Below are 20458 nucleotides of genomic sequence, written 5' to 3' on the forward strand. Positions count from 1 at the left end.
AACTGGGAATCACTGATCTTTTTTCCTAAGTGGGAAAACAAGAGTATGAACACTGAGGTTAGCCATCTGGGTTTGAATGCCAGCTCCACCATTTATTCACATATTGACCTTGGACAGTTACTTAACCTTGTTCAGACTATTTCCTCATCCAAAAAATGAGGCTCATAATAAACTTATCTGACAGGGTTATCATTATAGATTCAGTGAAATAACCAGCTTACATACAGCCTGGCACATAGTAAGCACCTGATAATGAATGTTAGCTATTATTGTTAAGCATTCTGATACATATTCAAAAATTCTGATGTGTATCTTATGTTTTTAAATATGTTTCTGTTTGCTTAGGTACAATTGATGAAAAAGAAATAACGTTCAAGCATGCTGCTCTCTTACATCTTCTGGTAACAATTAGAGATGTCCTTTTAACATGTAGCTTGGACACAGCATTGGGTTAGTGGGGGAAATTTTTATTTCCCCTTTTCTTCCTATTGAAATATTTCATCTGAAATAACTTTTACTTTCCTGAAAAAGAAATTATAAGAAATGATGTAGCCTCTTTTACTTCCGCATTAAACATCATATACATTTTGACATAATTATAATAGAATATATATTTTTATTCTGCCTGTATTCTTTAAAAGAAATCATTTGTAACAAATATCATCACTTAGAAAACTAGGTTTAGGATCCTCTAATCTAGGCCTGAATTACAGAGTCATAATGCCTTACACAGATTTGATTGTATAATCATTGTCATGTACTACTTTTTTTTATTTTTTTTTTAAATTTTTTATTGTTATGTTAATCACCATACATTACATCATTAGTTTTTGATATAGTGTTCCATGATTCATTGTTTTGTCATGCACTATTTTTTAATGTAAGGTGATATTTTGCCATGTACATTTTCGGTCTTCATTGAATGTTTGTGGCTTTGAATCTTTGCTAGATGAATATACTTAACTAATATAACCAAATTATTAGTAGTAAGATATTTTGCAATTTCTTTTTTAGTTTTATCTGTAAATTAGGATATGAATTACTGGAGGAATAAAAATCAAACTATTTTGAATACATTGGAAAATTTAAAGGTTATAGAAATTTTTTCTAAACCATGAAAATCATTTAAATATCTGTCTCAGTACATTACTGTTTGAGGCTCCTTATTGCAGGATTATTTAGACTTGTTTAGTAATGGTGTGCTTATAGAATTGTTTCATAATTTAGAATTTCTAGAACCTATTTAAAATATAAAGTGAAAATAATTTTACTCTGATCTGTGACCCAGAGGTTTTGTTTTATCTGTGACCCAGACAAGTATTTCTCTAATCCAAGGTTTTGATAAGTACTGAGCAGCAGTGAATTACAACTGTACTCCCTTTACGGCACTGGGAGTTATATTTGGCCAAGTATTATATTAGTATTATCTGGCCAACTATTATAACTAAATTACAACTACCTTTAGAAAGCCCAACATGGTGCTTTTCCTTTTCTCTCCAATTAAACCACTTGGGTGTTGATGCTGATTGGGTTGTTTTACCTCCATCCCCATCAAGTATGGATTGGGGGCTCTCGCCCTAGTTTACAGTACCTGCAATTGGTATAAGGGTGTAAAATTACATGCCCTTCTATTTAGTCACCTGTCTTTCAGCTTCCATAAAAAATCATCAGTTCTATCAAAAGCTAAGCTGATTGTTAAAGCATAGTGTAAGGCAGAATGTCAGAATATAGACTATCTGAGCTCCCAGTGCTGTAAAGAGAGTACATTGTGGGGGCTCCTGGGTGGCTCAGTCGTTAAGTGTCTGTCTTCTGCTCAGGTCATGATCCTGGAGTCCTGGGATCCAGCCCTGCATTGGGTTCCCTGCTCTGCGGGAAGCCTGCTTCTCCCTCTCCCACTCCCCCTCCTTGTGTTCCTGCCCTTGCTATCTCTCTCTGTCAGATAAATAAATAAAATCTTTAAAAAAAAAGAGAGAGAGTGCATCGTGACTCACTGCTGCTTAATACTTATTAGTACTAGGGAGCTAGAATTAGAGAAATAATATTTATGGAGGATTGCTTGAGATATATTCACCTTCAGGTACTGTTACAGTCTACCCTAGGATTAGGTGAGACCATTAAGAACCATCTACTTGGGCTGAATAACTTTCACTCCTCAAAGAAATACTTTCACCAAATCAAATTTGGGCATTGCTATTTGGTTACCTTGAGGAATACTATGAAAGTAAAATCCTTGTTGGAAAACGAACTTCTTAAGGCTTACGTACCAAGCCATAAGGAATAACCTAGCCACCTTGGACATTTTTAGTGGAGAGATTTCTCACTCCTCTAAACCTCTCAAAATCAAAGAGTAAGTTAGATTGTCCTCTTTTCTTTTTCTCTGCATAGTGTCAGAGAAAGAAAGGTCCATGGGGGTCTGGCTGTCTGCCCTGCTGCCTTCCAGAATTCTGTATTTTTCTCCCAGCTTCTAGTTTGCTACCTCTCTCAAGCTAGCAAGTTAATGAGTTTCAAGATTAAAGGTATAGAGTTTCACTTCTGAGCTTTAACCCAGAAATGAATTCAGTATTGTGTAATGGGTATTATAGCAGCAATATGTACTATGGCACAAAGGATGGAGACTGTTAACTTAAAAGCTGAATATTTGTTTAAAAACAAGTAGGAGTTTGCCAAATAAATAAAGTATAAAAGGGTATTATAGGCAGAATTGAGAGCCCAGAAGAATGACCCAGTGGGTGTGCTGCATGTAGCTAAATCGAAGAGTATAAGGTAGAAAGGAATAGGAACTAAGCCTGAAGACATAACAAAGAGACAAATCATGAATAGCCTTTTAAACTGCACAAAAGAGTTCAGACCTTATTCTGTAGATGATAAGGAGCCATTGAAACAGGGATGCTACTGGATTAGGCTTCTCTTTCAGAAGATAAAGTCTAGAGAATCAGGAAGAGCTTTTAGGCAGAAATCCCTGGGAAAGAGTCTAGATTTACTGAATATGAACTTTCAGGGATTGGTCTCAGGATTCTGTGTTTAGAAACTGCTTTAGTGAGTCTGAATTTAGGCTCTGCTATTTTAGCAGCTATATAAGTGAATTATGCATAAATATCATGGGTTATATCCCAAGAGTTTATAGACTAATGAGATTGTCATATACATAAATAAGAAATTAAGTACAAAAGCTCTATAGATAAAATACCAAGAAAATTCCAATGAAGTGGCATTTCCATACGACTTGCATGTAAGTGTAGACCAAGCCAGAAGGCAGGAAAAGATGGGATATATTCAGAGGATATATAGAGTATGTCATTATGTAGCTTAAAAGAAGCTTGGTACATACATTTGGTACATAATTTTCAGCTTCACTCAGTTTAAAGGTTTTCATTAGTCATTATCTTTGATCAAAATCGGAAAACGATTAACTCTGTTATGACTCATGGAGTTTCTCAAAGAACAAAAAGATATGCCTTTCCCCCCTGCTTTTGTTTTTAACAGGATATTTGTCAAATGCAAAAGATATCTACAAAAGCATTTTAGGCTCCTATTTGGATGACATTTGGAGACAGCTGGAGATTGTACAGTTTATTAGGGAAAAAAAGCCTGAAACCAACTACAAGATACAAGAACTGCAATGTCAGATACTAAGTTGGATGCAAAGTGAGCAACAGATTAAGGTAAGTGCTGGAATAAAGCAGATAATGGTAATCAGCTTAAACAAGAATTGTATGTAAGAAATTTTTGCATTTAACTCTGAAATTATGAAATAGTCTAGACTATTTGGTCCCTTGATGGGTTTCTCCTTAAGTAAGTTAACAAAACAGAATCAGACACAGAGAAAGGTTGATTTGCATCATTGTTCATGTATCTTGAATTTAAAAATACTTTAACTTTTATTATACGCAGTTTTCTGTGGATTAGCTCTCCAAATTTCAAAACTGTTGTCTGGTACATCTAAGTTCATGAACATATACCAAATAACAGAACTACAATAATTTATTTTTAATGTTAAGCCAGAATCTCATCTTATATGATTCTATTTTTTTAAAAAAAGCATTTAGCTTATGCTTTGAATTATATTGGAAATTTTTGTCCACCCTACCTCAAGCATCTGAAGGTTATATTGATAAAAACTTAAGAGGAAATACTTTCTTAAATGTTTGCAAACCAGAAAACTTTTCAAGTGCTTTACGCTAAATCTGGATACAAATTTGGCTTTTTTCTTTTTTTTTTCTTTGTCCCTCCTGTGTCTTTATCTCCAACTCTGTGGTTACTTAGATAACTTGCTTGTCATTAAAATAAAGTAAAATAATCAGTAAGAAATTTAAGAACTGGAATTTATTTGTTGTCCTCTCCCTCCCACCACCAGAAAAAAGCTATAATGATAACTAGGAAAGTATAGCAACACATCATTGGTTCTTTTTCCAATCAACTCAAACTTGTCTGGTTTGAATTTACGCTAAGAATGCAGGTAGAGACAATTTATGTATACAGTCACCCCTATGGGAGTACACGGATGCTAAGAATGCCCCACTCCAGAATATTTTCTTCATTGATATTTGATCTTACCAGAATTTATTCCTTTGTGTTTAAGCACTGACATCTTTGTTTTTTTTAAAGATTTTATTTATTTATTTATTTGAGAGAGAGAATGAGAGAGAGAGAGAGCATGAGAGGGGGGAGGGTCAGAGGGAGAAGCAGACTCCCCACCGAGCAGGGAGCCCGATGCGGGACTCGATCGCGGGACTCGATCCCGGGACTCCCGGATCATGACCTGAGCCGAAGGCAGTCGCCCAACCGACTGAGCCACCCAGGCGCCCCGCACTGATGTCTTTTACAGCACAAATATTTACTTGGTAATCTTTTTGCCAATAGTTTCATGTAACCAATCAAGCTTGTTATTTTGTCACAGTAGCAAAACTATGAAAAAGAATAATTAATCAGAGATATATGAAATTCTTATTTTCGATCAGGTGCTGATTATAATAAGAATGGACTCAGATGGTGAAAAACATTTACTCATTAAAATCCTTAACAAAATGGAAGGTATGGAGTTTTAAATTATGCTTCATTTGATAACAAAGGTTTGGAACATATAAAAATGTAGTGATCTAAATTTTTAAATTAAGATATAATAACATAAAATTCATACTTTAAAAGTATATAACTCAGTGGAATCTAACCAGTTTTTAAATAAATCTGAACTTTAAGTGTGCAATATAAATATCCTATAATGTACTTATATGTACATTATATGTACTTTTGTGTATATTATTATTATCAGTTGACACCTTTTATTGATTGTCATTTACTAGTTGCTAAATGATTCTGTATACTTACAATAACTCTACAAATCAGTTTTACAAATAAAGAAACTAAAGTTCATAAAGGTGTTGTAACATGCCACACCTCACAGGTGGTAAGTGAGGGACTCAGAATTTGAACCAAGGTCTGTCTTGTTCTAGTGTCATTTTCAACTCTTCTACCAACTATTGCCCCCTCTGCCAACCCTTTTCACCTTGTGCCATGGAACCCATTGCTTATATGTAAACTCTTTAACTTTTTTTTAATCTCCTTGTCTTAAGTGAACCCAGCTTTTCACAGATGATACAGCTTCCCCTGTATCCCTTTCATAGAGAAGCTGATAATTATCTCCCTCTTATATATGAAATATATATCATAGGATTGAAAGGGGCATTTCTTGCTTTCCATTATCCTTTCCAAAATATTATTTCTCTGTCCTCTGAGCCTATGCCATATTGCCACACCGTTCGCTACCACTCCATGTTGCCATCATCTAGTAACCACCCAAACACTCCCCATCACCCATGGACAGTTGTGCACCTGGTTCATGGTATTTTCACTCCTAGTGCTGCCATTATCCTAGGTGTCTTTAATGTGAATGGCTCATTCAATACACTGACCTTATAGTTTCACTGGCCTCCACAGGAGAAATGATATTCACTCTGTGGCTATGCCATTAACCTTGTAATAGTGCAGAACTGTGCTACCTCTGAACTTTAAACTCTGATACACAGCTATCTTACCTCTTCCATGATGTTCAGCAACTTAGAGATCTGTAATCAACACCTCCTTTTTTGTTTCACATTTTTCTCTTTCCAGGCTTGGTGATGTGCCCATGACTTTAATCAGTCTTGTCCTTCTACTGTACCTTCCATTTAAATCTCAGCTCTGAATCCATCAAGACGTTTAACCTCTCTGTTCCTGTACCTGAGCTCCTGAGCATTATTAGAGAAAATCAGATAGTTTAGTACCACTACAAACTTAACTTCTCTGACCTTGTATGGGCTCTTAATACCTCTTAACAACCTTTCTTCTTACAACCTTACCATCTACAAACTTACCTTCATTTCTTCTATTCTTTTATCTTTTCCTCCTTTCTTTATAAAGGAGGTGAATCTCCTCCCTTTGAAAAACAATTTCTCATTTCTGCTTTGGATCCCATCTCTTCCCGCATCAGTGTGTTCTCATCAGTTATTTCCTTGCCCAACTTTCCTCTCCAATGACTCTCCCTTAATCTTTAAGCACTCCAGTATTAAAAATAAAATACCATCCTCAACCTATGTCACCCTTTGTTTACTATTTCTCTTCCCTCCATAAATTGCATCTTTGGCCATCTCCAAATATATCTTTGCTGTAACCCTACCAAACTGTTTATCAGGCTATTTCCTATCTCCATGCCTTTACACCTCCTGTTCCTGCTACATAGTGCTCTTCTCCCTTCTTTAGCAGCTAACTCCTACACGTCCTTTAAAAATTAGTTAAAACAGGACCACTACGGACCTCCACCAGAGTTTCCTCTGGCTTCGCATTTGTTCAGGAAGCCTTGATTTAAATGCTTTCCCTAGGGCGCCTGGGTGGCTTAGTTGGTTAAGCGACTGCCTTTGGCTCAGGTCATGGTTCCGGAGTCCTGGGACTGAGTCCCACATTGGGCTCCTGGCTCAGCGGGGAGCCTGCTTCTCCCTCTGACCCTCTCCCCTCTCATGCTGTTTCTCTCTCTCTCTCTCTCAAATAAATAAATAAAATCTTTTAAAAAATGAATGAATGAATAAATAAATAAATGCTTTCCCTTGTGCTCTTAGTGTATTATGTGCATACTTCTAAGGCACTACTTACCATCCTAGGCTATAACAACTGAGATTCTATTGTCTCTTTTCCTCACTAGCATGTCACCTTCTAGAAGGTAAGGACCATGCCCTAATTTGTATTACTAGCATCCACAAAAATGCCTGGAATTAGAAGGAACTTAATGTAAATGAATTGAATAACTGAACTAATGAATGCCTCTCTATATACCTAGTAGACTGAGACTAGTGAAAAAGATTGAACTGAACTATATACAAATATTACAAATGTCTGCTTATCAGTGCACTTAGCAAAATTAACTATTAAATTATAGTAATGTGAGAATGGAAGACTTTTTGCAGTCGAACTTTATAAGGTGCTATTTCTAGACATTATCATGTGTCTACAGTCCAGATTTGCAAGCCTGGATCTTATTACTTCATCCAGTTTTCCGATCCTGGGAAGATGAGGTTTTATCCACCAAATTCACAAGATTTTACTAGTACCAAAATGTTAAAGTAGTAGTTAACAGTTGTGAGGCTGAACTTGCCACACCTGTCTGGAATCAGGGTAACTGAAAACATTTTTTTTTTTTTTAATTAGGAAGGTGCTGAGCAATGTAGCATTAAGAAACAAAGGAATTTGGGTAACTGAAGTAATACTTTGTGAAGAGGCTGAAGAAATATGCCTGCCCCACAGAGAAGAATACTTAGACCTACTTAATGGGGCATCTTTTCCTTTGATGTGCTTAAGACACATGGACAAATTATTATTGTATATATTACTTCTTATATAGGCTTCATGCTGAACATTCTATTTCTTTTGGCTTTGGAGATTATTTTATCACTGCTCTGCTATTTTATTTCAACAAGGTTGAAACTGACACAAAAATATTTGACTCTCTAAACTGAAAAAAAAATCTTTCTCCCATCTTTTAACAAGCAGCTATCCTCTGTGTCTAGGAGTGAGGCCTTTTTTCTCTGTCTAGTGTTAGAAAGTAGAACTGTGGTTTCATCTTCTCTGCTTGCAAGATCCTAGTAATGCATTTAGCAAGTAATCTGCTTTAAGATTACAGCTAAAACAAATCAGCTAAAGAGATTAGGTTTTAAATAGTATGAGCTTGGGGTGCCTGACTGGTTCAGTCGGTGGACCATGAGACTCTTGATCTCAGCATTGTGAGTTTGAGCCCCACGTTGGGTGTAGAGATTGCTTAAAAATAAAATCTTTTAAAATAATAATAATATGACTTTATAAATTTATATACAAAAGAGAAATACTACTCATCCTCTTCTTATTGCTACCAAAACTATTGTCATATCAAGCCAAGTAAACATTAAATTATTAAGCATTGGGCGCCTGGGTGGCTCAGTTGGTTAAGCGACTGCCTTCGGCTCAGGTCATGATCCTGGAGTTCCGGGATCGAGTCCCACGTCGGGCTCCCTGCTCGGCGGGGAGTCTGCTTCTGCTTCTGACCCTCTTCCCTCTCATGCTCTCTATCTCTCATTGTCTCTCTCTCAAATAAATAAATAAAATCTTTTAAAAAAATTATTAAGCATTACTCTCTCATTATCACATCATGCCTTTGTCAACTTTACAACTGACAAACATACACCAATCGAGAGTAAAATTTATTTTAACTAGAATCAACTATTCTTAAACCAATGATATGTACCAAAAATAAACTATATGTGTGGCTACAGAACTTTTTGAAATCTATTTTGTTAAAAAAATCAGTAACATAAGAAACTTAAATTACAATTAAGAAGCAGAAGTGACTCTAAGGAGCAGATGACACCCAGTAGGTCTTCTACTGCTTATACAGCCAGTAGAAGGGAAAAAACAACATCAAAATGTAGTCTCTTGCTATTTAGTTATGTACTTAAATTTTTGACTAGAGAAAAAAGGTAAAATCAACCATGATTTTTAGCAAAGTAAAATTAAATGCACAGAATTGATGACTGTTTAATTTGGCTACTTTAAAATTAAGATTTTGATACATTTTATTATTTTACATAATAAATTCAGAATTTCCATGCTTATACATACAAAACATATACACACAACAGAAATATTGCCCATGCTTCAAACTTTCAGATACCCACAGACAGAAAAATAATCCAGCAAATTGTATTTTAAGCAGTTTCCTTGTTCAAGGTCTTTAATTCATTTTTTATTATAGTGAAATATATGAACACCTAAAAATTATATATGAACAAAACACTAAAAAACACTTTTTTGTATTACTCTTTTTTTCCCAACAGGTTTAACATTGACTGTCTTACATTCAAACAAAAGGAAAGATTTTGTGGAATCTGAAGGTGTTTTAAATGGGTAAAAATGTATTTCTTCACCTACGGGGAATAAACATACCAGTTCCACAGGAAAAGCACAATTTCTCCTGGAATTTAACTTTTTAAAAGGTTTAATAAAACCTGAAATGAATCAATGTATCTCTCCTCTTCCTGAAAAGTGTTTTACATTAGAATACTTGAATTCAGGTCATTGCTTTGTGTATTATATATTATTGTTGTCCAGAATTTTATAGTTCAGTCTTGCTTTAATATCCCCAACTTAATCATTATCAGTGTTACTGTTAGTACAGGAAGTACCCATTTAGATTTACCCTTGTTTATACCAGTTTTGGGGGTTTTTTTGCTCAGCATTTTTTCTTATATCTTCTTTCTTTCCTTCTTCCTGAAGTACATTCTTTAGAAATTCTTTTGGTGAAAGCATGCTAATAATAAAATTTAGTGTTGATTTGTCTAAAAATGTTTTTATTTTGCCTTATTTTATGTAGAAATTTTTATTTCTAATATTGGGATCCAGATAATAAAAAGAAGTTGTAAATCAAATAGAAGCCCATAAAAGCATTTAACTTCTGTCTATTATCTATCTAGATTGCTCTAGATAGAAAGCAGCAGTAGAGAATTTTCATTACAGTAAGTGCTATTATATGGAATTTGAAGATAGGAAAGATAAACTTATGATATTTAAGTATCCGTTTTTTGTTGTTGCTAAATCACCTATGAAGCTCATTGAGAAAAAGAAAAATCATTTCAAAGTTGTCAGATAATATTCTCTTATGTAGATCCTCAAAGATGAAACCTCACATGTGTAAGAAAATGAATTCTCACAGTGACTTGTCTGTTATTGATAGGACTCAGTTAATAAAATTAGGGTCCCTTGCATTTGAGAATGTGAAGTAGTCCACAGTTTTTTAGATCCTGTTTTTTTAAAAAATATATGACCCATAGGGGTACCTGGCTGGCTCAGTTGGAAGAGCACACAACTCTTGATCTCGGAGTTGTGAGTTTGAGCCCCACATTGGATGTAGAGATTACTTAAAAATAAAATCTTAAAAGGGGCACCTGGATGGCTCAATCGGTTAAACATCTGCCTTTGGCTCAGGTCATGATCCCAGGGTCCTGGGATCAAGCCCCACATCATTATCGTCATCATTGTCATCATCGACATCGTCATCGTCATCGTCATCATCGTCCTCATCCCTCATCGTAGGGCTCCCTGCTCAGTGGGGAGCCTGCTTCTCCCTCTGCCCCTCCCCCACTTGGGCTGGCTCTCTCTCTAGAATAAATAAATAAAATCTTTTTAAAAAATCTTTAAAAATTTTTTAAAAGATGTATGACCATCAAAAAGAAAGATAAAAAGGAATTAGCACAATTGGAGAACAAATCAACAGAAAATACACCAGTGCCTTTCCAAGATAAGTCAGCACAGACTAGAGAAGAATAAAATAGCCAAAGACAGTCATCTTTTGGCCTTCCAAGTAAATAATGACACAAATATAATTCTATTTTCTTGGCTTTATTTTGTCTTCAGTACAAGTTCCTGTGTAGTTGTACATAATCAATATATTGGAGCAGATTTCCCCTGGAGTAACTTCTCATTTGTGGTGGAATACAATTTTGTAGAAAACTCTTGTTGGACTAAACACTGCAAGAAATTGAATATTCCTCACAAGGTCTTCAAAGTGATTCTTCCAGATACAGTTTTAAAGAGTAAGGATATAAACTAAATCCTTTTGTTGTAGTAGAATGGAAATTGTTTTCTGCTTCTGATCTGTGGAAAGAGAACGAGCAATGGCGTTAGAGGACTTGAGTTCAAACTCTAACCTCAGCACTCCATATGACCTTGGGCCAGTTCTTTACCCCTTACCTCTTATTCCTCATTTGTAAAGTAAGGTTTACTGGTTATATTCATCTTCATCCCCTTACCTTCTAAATTTTACTTATAATAGCACAATTTATTACAATTATATCTAATCTTCACCTGATACTTCTATGCAGTAGTATTTTTTATTGAATTTTAGGGGAAAATTCTTTCGTAGTATGTTGACTGATTCAGAAAACTTAATGTGCCAAAAAAAATTATACAGAAACACTTCGAAAAGAATTTAAAACCACTTTGTATATCATTCGGTTTCTCTGTATATCTCAGCAACACTTCACATGACTCAGGTTGTGAATTCTCAAATCCATTAAATTAAAAAGCCTGTACACTTTTAGTCCCAGTGCATCCCTTTCAATACTTGCCTTAAGTTATTTTCTGTCCATCTCAAGTCTGAGTGGGAAGTTTTGAATTCTGAGATATTCCAATTCAATTCTAAAAATATAGTCATCATAATGATTACCTTGGAATCTTTGATATATGAAATTAAATGTTAAATTGATTAAATAAGGGCCCCCCAAAAGATAAAAGATAAATATCTCAGTTTATATGTAGAGGCTTCTTCCATTCTGTCAAAGATGAACTTAACTGGGGATGCCTGGGTGGCTCAGTTGGTTAAGCAGCTGCCTTCTGCTCAGGTCATGATCCCAGAGTCCTGGGATCAAGTCCTGCAATTGGCTCCCTGCTTCTCCCTCTGCCTACCACTCTTCCTGCTTGTGCTCTCTCTCTCTGTCTCTGACAAGTAAATAAAATCTTTAAAAAAAAAAAAAGATGAACTTAATTGATTCAACCAATTCCTTATTCGGAGCATTTACAATGCTTCAATTTTCTACTATTTACTATAAGATTTTTAGTAGCTTATATGTCTTATTTATTTTTATATACTTGTTCTTAGAAGAAGTAAAATGAGTTGCTGGGTCAAAGGTATACACACATTTATATATTGCCAAATATCCTTCCAGAAATGCTATCTCAATTCGTATTTGTGCAGAAAGTAAAGAGAATCCTTTCCCCAATATCTTTACTGTAAGTAGGTATTATTATTCTTTTAAATCTTTGACAGAATTATAGGCATAAAATATTTTATAGTTATATTATAGTTAATTAATTACAGATAATGTCTTAGATTATCCATATATTTTCAGATGTGATCTTGTATAGCCATTCTTTTGTAAATTGCCTATTAATGTTCTTTGTCCATTTATCCATTGATGTATTTATTATTTCCCTATTAACGTATCATAGTAGTTTTAGTAAACTCCGTTAATGCTGTTTTATTTTTAGGTAGTAGGAGAACATATGGTTTTTATTTTATTCTTCAGAACTTTATTCTGATTTCTGATTTTTTACAATGACTATGTTTTATTTTTGTACTACTCCTTGAACATACACTTGCTTTTCTCATGTTTAGTAAAAAAAGAGAAAGAGCTGAAGGATAAGAAAAAAGAGAAATATTTATAAACTTTCTCTTCTTTAGGAAGCACATTGCTGGATAGTTTTGGTGGATTTCTTTTGGAAATTCAGGTTCCATATGTGTTTTTTGCATCTGAAGGACTTCTTAATACTCCAGAAATACTTCAGTTGCTAGAATCCAAGTAAGTTATTGATTTCATAACTTTAGCAAAGGTATATATATCCTAAATGGCTAAACATTGTGCTGTATATGTGGCATATTTCTCTCTGATTGAAGCGTGCAATTACATCACATAGAAAGTTTTCCAGAGAGTTTATGTCAAGTTACACTTCTCTCCCTATAGTACACTATCATAATTACTGAATATTATCTTTTTTGGCAATATATATCAATCATGAGAAGAAAAAATATTTCATTAGTGTCTAAATTTATATCTTAATTTCATTTCTCTTGTTACCAGCAAATATGAACACTATCTTTTTTTTCCTGCGAATTTTATAGTCATATCTTTGGGTCATTGATAATATTGAGAATGAGTATTCTTAATTAGAGGGCTTTAAATATTGCATGGGAAATAGGACTACGAAGTTCTAAGTGAAAGGCCTAAGGCAATGCACATCTCAACTAATTTGTCATATATACTGAATAAATCATAATTTCATTCCTCAAATTTATAAAGTAGAATAAATTGATGTATGAAACAAAAAGTACAGTCATTCAAATAATTTAATATGCAGGAGGACAATACAGCTTTTCTTAAGGAATTTTTCTTAGCATTTCATTATCTCACCCCAAAATATGGTATTTTACAGATACAATATCACACTAGTGGAGAGATGCTGCAGTGAGTCATTGAAACTCTTTGGACGTACAGAGTGTTATGTGGTGGTGACAGTTGATGAACAAACTGCCATAATTTTGCAGGTAAAATTATATAGTAAAGAATATAGAGCGCCTGGGTGGCTCAGTTGGTTAAGCGACTGCCTTTGGCTCAGGTCATGATCCTGGAGTCCCGGGATCGAGTCCCGCATCGGGCTACCTGCTCGGCGGGGAGTCTGCTTCTCCCTCTGACCCTCCCCCCTCTCATGTGCTCTCTCTCTCTCATTCTCTCTCTCAGATAAATAAATAAAATTTTTAAAAATATATATAAATTAAATATAGTACAATATATATAACCATGTAATTTATTATTAGCTTTACTATAGAGAGCTTAACTATAACCCATTAGGGTTTTCTTCCAAAACTTTGCAAATAGATAACAAGTATTAAAATCATCACTGTGGAAAATGACTTTTACCAAGCTTCTTTAATGCCTTTAATTTTTAACATACTTTAAGAAGACAAAGTATGGAATCTTTAATGTTAATATTGACCTATTTTAAAATATATTTATAGAATAATCACAGTGTTGAAAACCTTAAAAATCAAATCTTAGTCACTATGTTTCTTAAAAGGTGGTAGTATTTTGGGGCGCCTGGGTGGCTCAGTTGGTTAAGCGACTGCCTTTGGCTCAGGTCATGATCCTGGGGTTCCAGGATGGAGTCCCACATCGGGCTCCCTGCTCAGCAGGGAGTCTGCTTCTCCCTCTGACCCTCTTCCCTCTTGTGCTCTCTATCTCTCATTCTCTCTCTCTCAAATAAATAAATAAAATCTTTAAAAAAAAAGGTGGTAGTATTTTAATCCATGATTAGTAATATGGGATTTCCTCTGAGGTAAGTGGGGATTGCCTGTAAGTAAGCCAGTTAAAAAAACAAGAAAAAAGAAAAATTCTCTCAAAAAAAAAATCCCTATAGTTGAAATTTAAATGTACAAATTCTTGACTGAATCTCCCTGATAAGTTTGCTTGATTGGAGTACAAATTACAGTGCTTGCTTCGGCAGCACATATACTAAAATTGGAGTACAAATTACAAAGAAATTAATTCACTAGGGTGGAAGTGGGGAGCAGAAACTAGTTTGAATGGTATGGAATATAATTTAATAGCAAATACGGTAAGGTAGAAGTCCGATCGTGAACAAATGTTAACAGTATAAGAATTATATAATGGAAACATAAAGCTCTGTTAGAGGGTTTCTTAAGAGTTACCATGTCTTACATATTTAAAGCTTTTTAAAAAGATTTTATTTATTTATTTGAGAGAGAGAGCATGCACAAATGAGAGAGCACAAGCAGGGGGAGCAGCAGAGGGAGAGGGAGAAGCAGGTGCCCAGCTGAGCAGGGAGCCTGATGTGGGGCCCTATCCCAGGACCCTGGGATCATGACCTGAGCCAAAGGCAGAGGCTTAACTGGCTGAGCCACCTAGGTGCCCCTAAAGTTTTTTTAAAAAACAATTATTTAGGGAGAAATACCATTTGGGAGACTTTTAAATTTAATTCATAGTTACATAACTTGTTGTTAGAGTAAGACACTTCCTGAATCATTCACTCTATCAAAAATTAATTGTAGACCCAAGTCGGGCTCCATGTAGCCTGCTTAAGATTCTCTAAGATTCTTTCCCTCTCCCTCTGCCCCAGCCAACCCCACTTGCGTGTGCTCTCTCTCTAAAGTAAAATAAAATAGAAGAAAATAAAATAGAATATAACTTTGAAAAAAACTTAATTGCATTAAAGGGAAAAGAATATTCTAGACTATTAGAGAGCAATTCCTGGAAGTCCATTGATCGCTTCTTTATTATCTTCCTTAAATAAACATTCAGTGCAGATTTTCCCATGAGTTTTTAAACATATTTTATATTGCCCTTACAAGTAGGCAAATCCCTGTCTATAAAGGACTTTGCCCAAATAGGGGCACTCTATAGGCTGCTTTCTTCATATCTAGGACTTTGGGGGATTCATGAGCCTTCCTTGCTGAAGTTATCATTTGCTGGTTGATATCTACTGTAGCTTTTCCCCTATTACTTCCAGTGTGATTTTAATTTTTCCAGAAAATGGAAGCCCATACCCATGACTCTTCTCAAGTTGTTATATATATATTAATATATATATAATCTAAAATAGATTATTAAAATATGGTAGTAATAATTTCATAACAACTATTCAACCTAGTAAATCTTTTTATTTTTTTTCTGGTAGGACCTAGAAGAATTGAATTGTGAGAAGGCATCAGACAATATCATTATGAGACTGATGGCATTATCATTCCAGTACAGCTATTGTTGGATAATCTTATATACAAAAAAAACATTAAACTCAGAGTAAGTAAACATTTCTTCATCCAAAGTTATGTTTATATTCCTTATTTGGTCCTCTTCTTTGAATAAAAGTAGCCAAAATTTTTGAATAAAAGTAGTTAAAATTTTTCTACTTGCTCATCTAGTTTGCTTTGAGTCAGGGATCTTCGAGATGGAGGCATGCCCATAGGAAAACAAATCAGAATTTTGGAGATGATATATTTCCACTGGGCTTTCTGTGCAAATCATCCTCCTCTAGTTCACTAAGAGTTGCTGCTTTAAGTGTTTCACTTTTCATTACTTTTTAGTTCTGGACTTGTCTGTTAAAAGATGCCATTCTTAAATCACTTCTCTCTAAAAGCTTATTTAAATTTGCCAACTAAATAGCACCTTGCTATTCTTTCTTTCATTGACGTGCTTAACTTAAAAAATACAAAAAATCCATGCCAAGATACTGGCTCAAATTATCATTATATGTCCCTTCTTTCCTTCATCTTAAAATTTTATGAACCCACAGCTTTCACCTCCTTTTTTTATTCTCTGCAGTCTGGCTTTTCTCCTACATCTGTACTAATCTGTCAGGATCACTTCCACCTCCAAAAGTATTTTTATCTTTCTCTGCTCTAAAGTATTAAAGACTGTTGTCAGTGCTTCCTTACTTGAAGCTCTTCAGTCCCATGACACTTCACAGTTTTGATCTTCTAACTACTCTTTCTCTCTCTTTACCTCTTCTTCTTCCTTGTCCCAGTCTCCAGATACATCTGAATTCTTTTCTTTCTTCTATTCAATCCATTAGAAACCTTACTCACTGCCATAGCTTCAATCAGCATCTTTCTGCCTATACTGATTATAATTATATCTGCAGCTGGAGTCGCTCTTTGAAATTCCTGACAGGTATCTCTAATTTTCTATTAAATATTTCCACCCTGATATTTTGTAGGCTCTCAAACTTAACATGTTCCAGGGTGAATTCATTGTATTCTCTATCCCCTCCAAAACAGTATCTCCTCTTTTCTGCCCTTTGACTATTTATGGCCATTGTCTTTCTTTTAGTCACCGAAATTAAAAACATATCTTATGGATATAATCACTAGTCTCTTTTTTATCTATCCCCTCTCTCCATTTATATTACCAACATCTTAGTTTAGATCTTATGTGGACTGTTAACTACCGTTTTCCCACCTCATGGCTCTCCATGTTACTCTCCATAATCTGTCATACATTCAATTAATATTCCAAAAACCAGGCTCCTACTGTTCCACTCTAATAAAAAGCCTACTGACTTCCCTATTATCTACTGAATACATACATACTGTTCACCCTAATATTCAAAGTCTTCAGAATATAATCCTGACCTATATTTTCAGGCTTAATTTTCACTGTTTTTCATTTCAGCCAGAGGATTGCTCACTGGTTCACAAACATGGTCCTTACTTTGCCACTTCTACTTCTGCTGATACATTTTTCTCTTTCTACAATATTCTCTATTTCCTCCAACTATTTGATCTGGTGAAATCATGCCTATTTTTCAAAACCTATCCCCAAATATCACTTTTTCTATTCTGTCTTTCCTTAATACTCCCATCTCATGCACACAAATAGTTAATTGTGACCTCTCCATCCTTTGAACTCCTTAGCTCTCTATCCTTTCCTCATCTTTGATATTTACCACATTTTGCCTTGTATTATCATTTGGAGTACTTGCCCCAAGGCACTGCACATTGTTTCGTATGATAGATGCTTGGTAAATATTCCTTGATTGAATGAATGAATCTTTCCTACTAAATTTCAAACTGGTCTCCTTTTTAAAAAAAAAATCTCTACAGTATCACATAACACATACCAAATCACTCATAGTAGAAGTTCTTAAAATATATAGTCTGGGGTGCCTTGGGTGGCTCAGTTGGTTAAGTGTCTTCCTTCAGCTCACCATCCTGAGGTCCTGGGATCGAGCCCTGCGTCGGGCTCCCTTCTCAGCATGGAGTCTGCTTCTCCCTCTCCCTCTGCCCCTCCTCCCGCTCGTGCTCTCTCTCACTCTCTCAAATAAATAAAATCTTTAAAAATATATTATTTAGTTATTAGAGAAGGTATAGAGATCTTTCCTTATTTGACATTGCATATGTGATTTTTTTCTTTACTGACTTTCCAGTTTGATTACATTTTTGTTTACCTACTGTACCAAGCTCTTTGTATACAATTATTATTATGTGGGATAAGTATAAGTTAAAATTTAAGAGTCCAAACACCTTGGTTCTTATTTCTTTTTCTATTAACAATAACCTCTAGCAAGTCATTTAACCTTGTTTTTCCTTTCTACCAAAATTGAAAAATAAAAATAATAATTTAGGTGTAAAATCTTCATTTTGAATATAGTAAAGGCTGTATAGCATTTTAAGCTTGGAACTTGCTTGTAAAGCATTTAAGCTTTATCAAGATCTTGGAAGTATCCCATAGATAAAAACTGTTTTGGAAAAAAATTTTAAGTTGTTTTTAGATTGCTATTCACCTATGTTCCAGAGGTGTAATTGAAGTACAGCAAAAGAGAAGGGATTCACACTTATTTTTACCCAGATTTTCATGAAAAAAAAAACCAATTATGTAATAGTCTGAGACAGTTTTATGTTCAGGATATGAAGAGTTATTTATTCACAATAAGATATTATTATAAAATGTAGTTATTTTCAGACTTCTAGGTATCTCAGTTCTATACTTTTAGATGTATAAAACATTTAAGAAGTCTCTTAATCAACTGACCAAATGAGGAAAATTCAACATACAAAATAAAATTGCTTGAATTACCTTAGTTCCTGTTCAAGAAAATGTGTTAGGAGTCCCCAAGACTACCCCCAGGTTTGATGATTTGATAAGAGGATTCACTGGACTCGGCATATACTTGTACTCATGATTATGATTTATTATAGTAAATGGTTACCAAGCAAAATCAGCAAAGGGAAAAAGTGCATGGAACAAAATCCAGAGGAAGCTAGAAGGAAGCTTCCAGGAATCTTCTCCTAGTAGAATCACACGGAATGTGCTTAATTTCCACAGGAAAGAGTTGTGACAACACTTGTTAAAATGTTGTGTACGAGGGAAACTCACTAGAGACTCAATGCCCAGGGCTTTCAGTAAGGATTGGCTATGTAGGCACCCTCTGCCTAGCACATATCAAAATTCTAGACTCCCAAGAAGAAAAGGTGTTCAGCAGAAACCACATTGTTTATACAAGTAGTGTAGGCACAGTAAGCCACTCTTGTTAGCCACTCTTACGGAAAAAGCTTGCCTGAGAAAAAAACTAGCAAGGGAAAGGAGAGCCAAGAAATTAAGGAGCCCTTGTCTCAATGATATGGTTTGAGTCCCTGGATCCAATAATGTCCTCTCCTGGACTTCTTAGTAATATGAGCCATTTCCTTTTTTCTGCTTAGGGTACTTAAAGTGGATAAAGGCAGTAGAAGTATATACCCATAGCTCAAGACTCACATCTGATCTGCTTAATTACCATAGGGGGAAAAAAAAGAGTGTTTTTTTAATTAAGATATAATTGACATACAAGATTTTGTAAGTTTAAGGTCTACAACATGCTGATTTGATACATTTATATATTGCAGTATGATTACCACTGTAAGGTTAGCTAACACCTCTATCACATTACATAATGATCATTGTAAAAAGTGTTTTTTCTGGTCGCCTGGGTGGCTCAGATGGTTAAGCGTCTGCCTTCAGCTCAGGTCATGATCCCAGAGTCCTGGGATCGAGTCCCGTATCGGGCTCCCTGCTCCTTGGGAGCCTGCTTCTCCCTCTGCCTCTCTCTCTCTCTCATGAATAAATAAATAAAATCTTTTAAAAAAAAAGTGTTTTTTCTGACAGTTCAAGAAAAAGACTCAGGGAGGATTCTAGTTATCCTGGCTCTGGTCACGTGTTCATATCTGAACTTGTTACTTTGGCCAGGGGATAGAGTATTTTAGTTGGATCAGTTAGAGAACCATCCCTGGAGCCAGTAAGGGGATGAGTTAAACTTCTCCCCTCAAACACACTCTCAGCATCCCCTAGATTCAACTGGATTGTTAAAGAATGGAGGTGGAACCATCTTCTTAAAAGAGTGCTGAGTCTGCCACACAGCTTTATCTTAGCCAGATTATTCTCATAACATGAAATGTGGAAAATGAAATGAACTTCTGATAGGTACAATCAGATATCAAATGAGTACAGTATAATAATATAATTTTTTTTTAGGTACCATCTTACAGAAAAAACACTTCATCATCTAGCACTGATTTATGCAGCTTTGTTATCTTTTGGGCTAAAATCAGAAGAACTGGATGTAAAGGTATTCTTTTCTTAAATGTTTGTTTATAAGTATTTTCATAAACCAAAATTATACTCAAACTCAAGTGCCCAGTGCAAAGAAACATTAAATTAGTAAACTAAAAAATGCTTAAAAGCCTTTTAAATAAAGAACATTTTCAAATTAATAAATATCCTTTCCACTTCAACTTCTGTTCTAAAAGAAGGGGTGCCTTGGGGCACCTGGGTGGCTCAGTTGGTGGAGAATCTGCCTTTGGCTCTGCTCATGATCTGGGGGTCCTGGGATCAGGCCCTGTGTCTGGCTCCTTGCTCAGTGG

General features: G+C 35.1%; 2 protein-coding genes across 11 annotated transcripts in view; one reads left to right on the top strand and one right to left on the bottom strand.

Moving 5' to 3' along the window:
- The window catches only part of SHOC1 (shortage in chiasmata 1), a 102854-nt gene that overhangs the window by 70093 nt on the left and 12303 nt on the right, over window positions 1-20458 (top strand). For 9 of the 10 annotated variants that reach the window (XM_027614613.2, XM_027614610.1, XM_027614615.1 and 6 more), the window contains 9 exons: window positions 346-450; window positions 3484-3662; window positions 4959-5031; window positions 9333-9402; window positions 10909-11087; window positions 12734-12851; window positions 13483-13594; window positions 15742-15863; window positions 20070-20163. In XM_027614613.2, coding sequence (XP_027470414.1) covers window positions 346-450; window positions 3484-3662; window positions 4959-5031; window positions 9333-9402; window positions 10909-11087; window positions 12734-12851; window positions 13483-13594; window positions 15742-15863; window positions 20070-20163 — 1052 coding nt within the window. The remainder of the gene's footprint in view (window positions 1-345; window positions 451-3483; window positions 3663-4958; window positions 5032-9332; window positions 9403-10908; window positions 11088-12733; window positions 12852-13482; window positions 13595-15741; window positions 15864-20069; window positions 20164-20458) is intronic. The other variant, XM_027614618.1, reaches the window with a different exon arrangement.
- The window catches only part of GNG10 (G protein subunit gamma 10), a 34410-nt gene continuing 24969 nt past the window's right edge, over window positions 11018-20458 (bottom strand). The window contains exon 3 of the mRNA XM_027614626.2: window positions 11018-11148. The gene's annotated coding sequence lies outside the window, so the exon portion shown is untranslated. The remainder of the gene's footprint in view (window positions 11149-20458) is intronic.

This window comes from Zalophus californianus, chromosome 13 (assembly GCF_009762305.2).
Source record: "Zalophus californianus isolate mZalCal1 chromosome 13, mZalCal1.pri.v2, whole genome shotgun sequence".
In the NCBI taxonomy this organism is placed as follows: Eukaryota; Metazoa; Chordata; class Mammalia; order Carnivora; family Otariidae; genus Zalophus; species Zalophus californianus.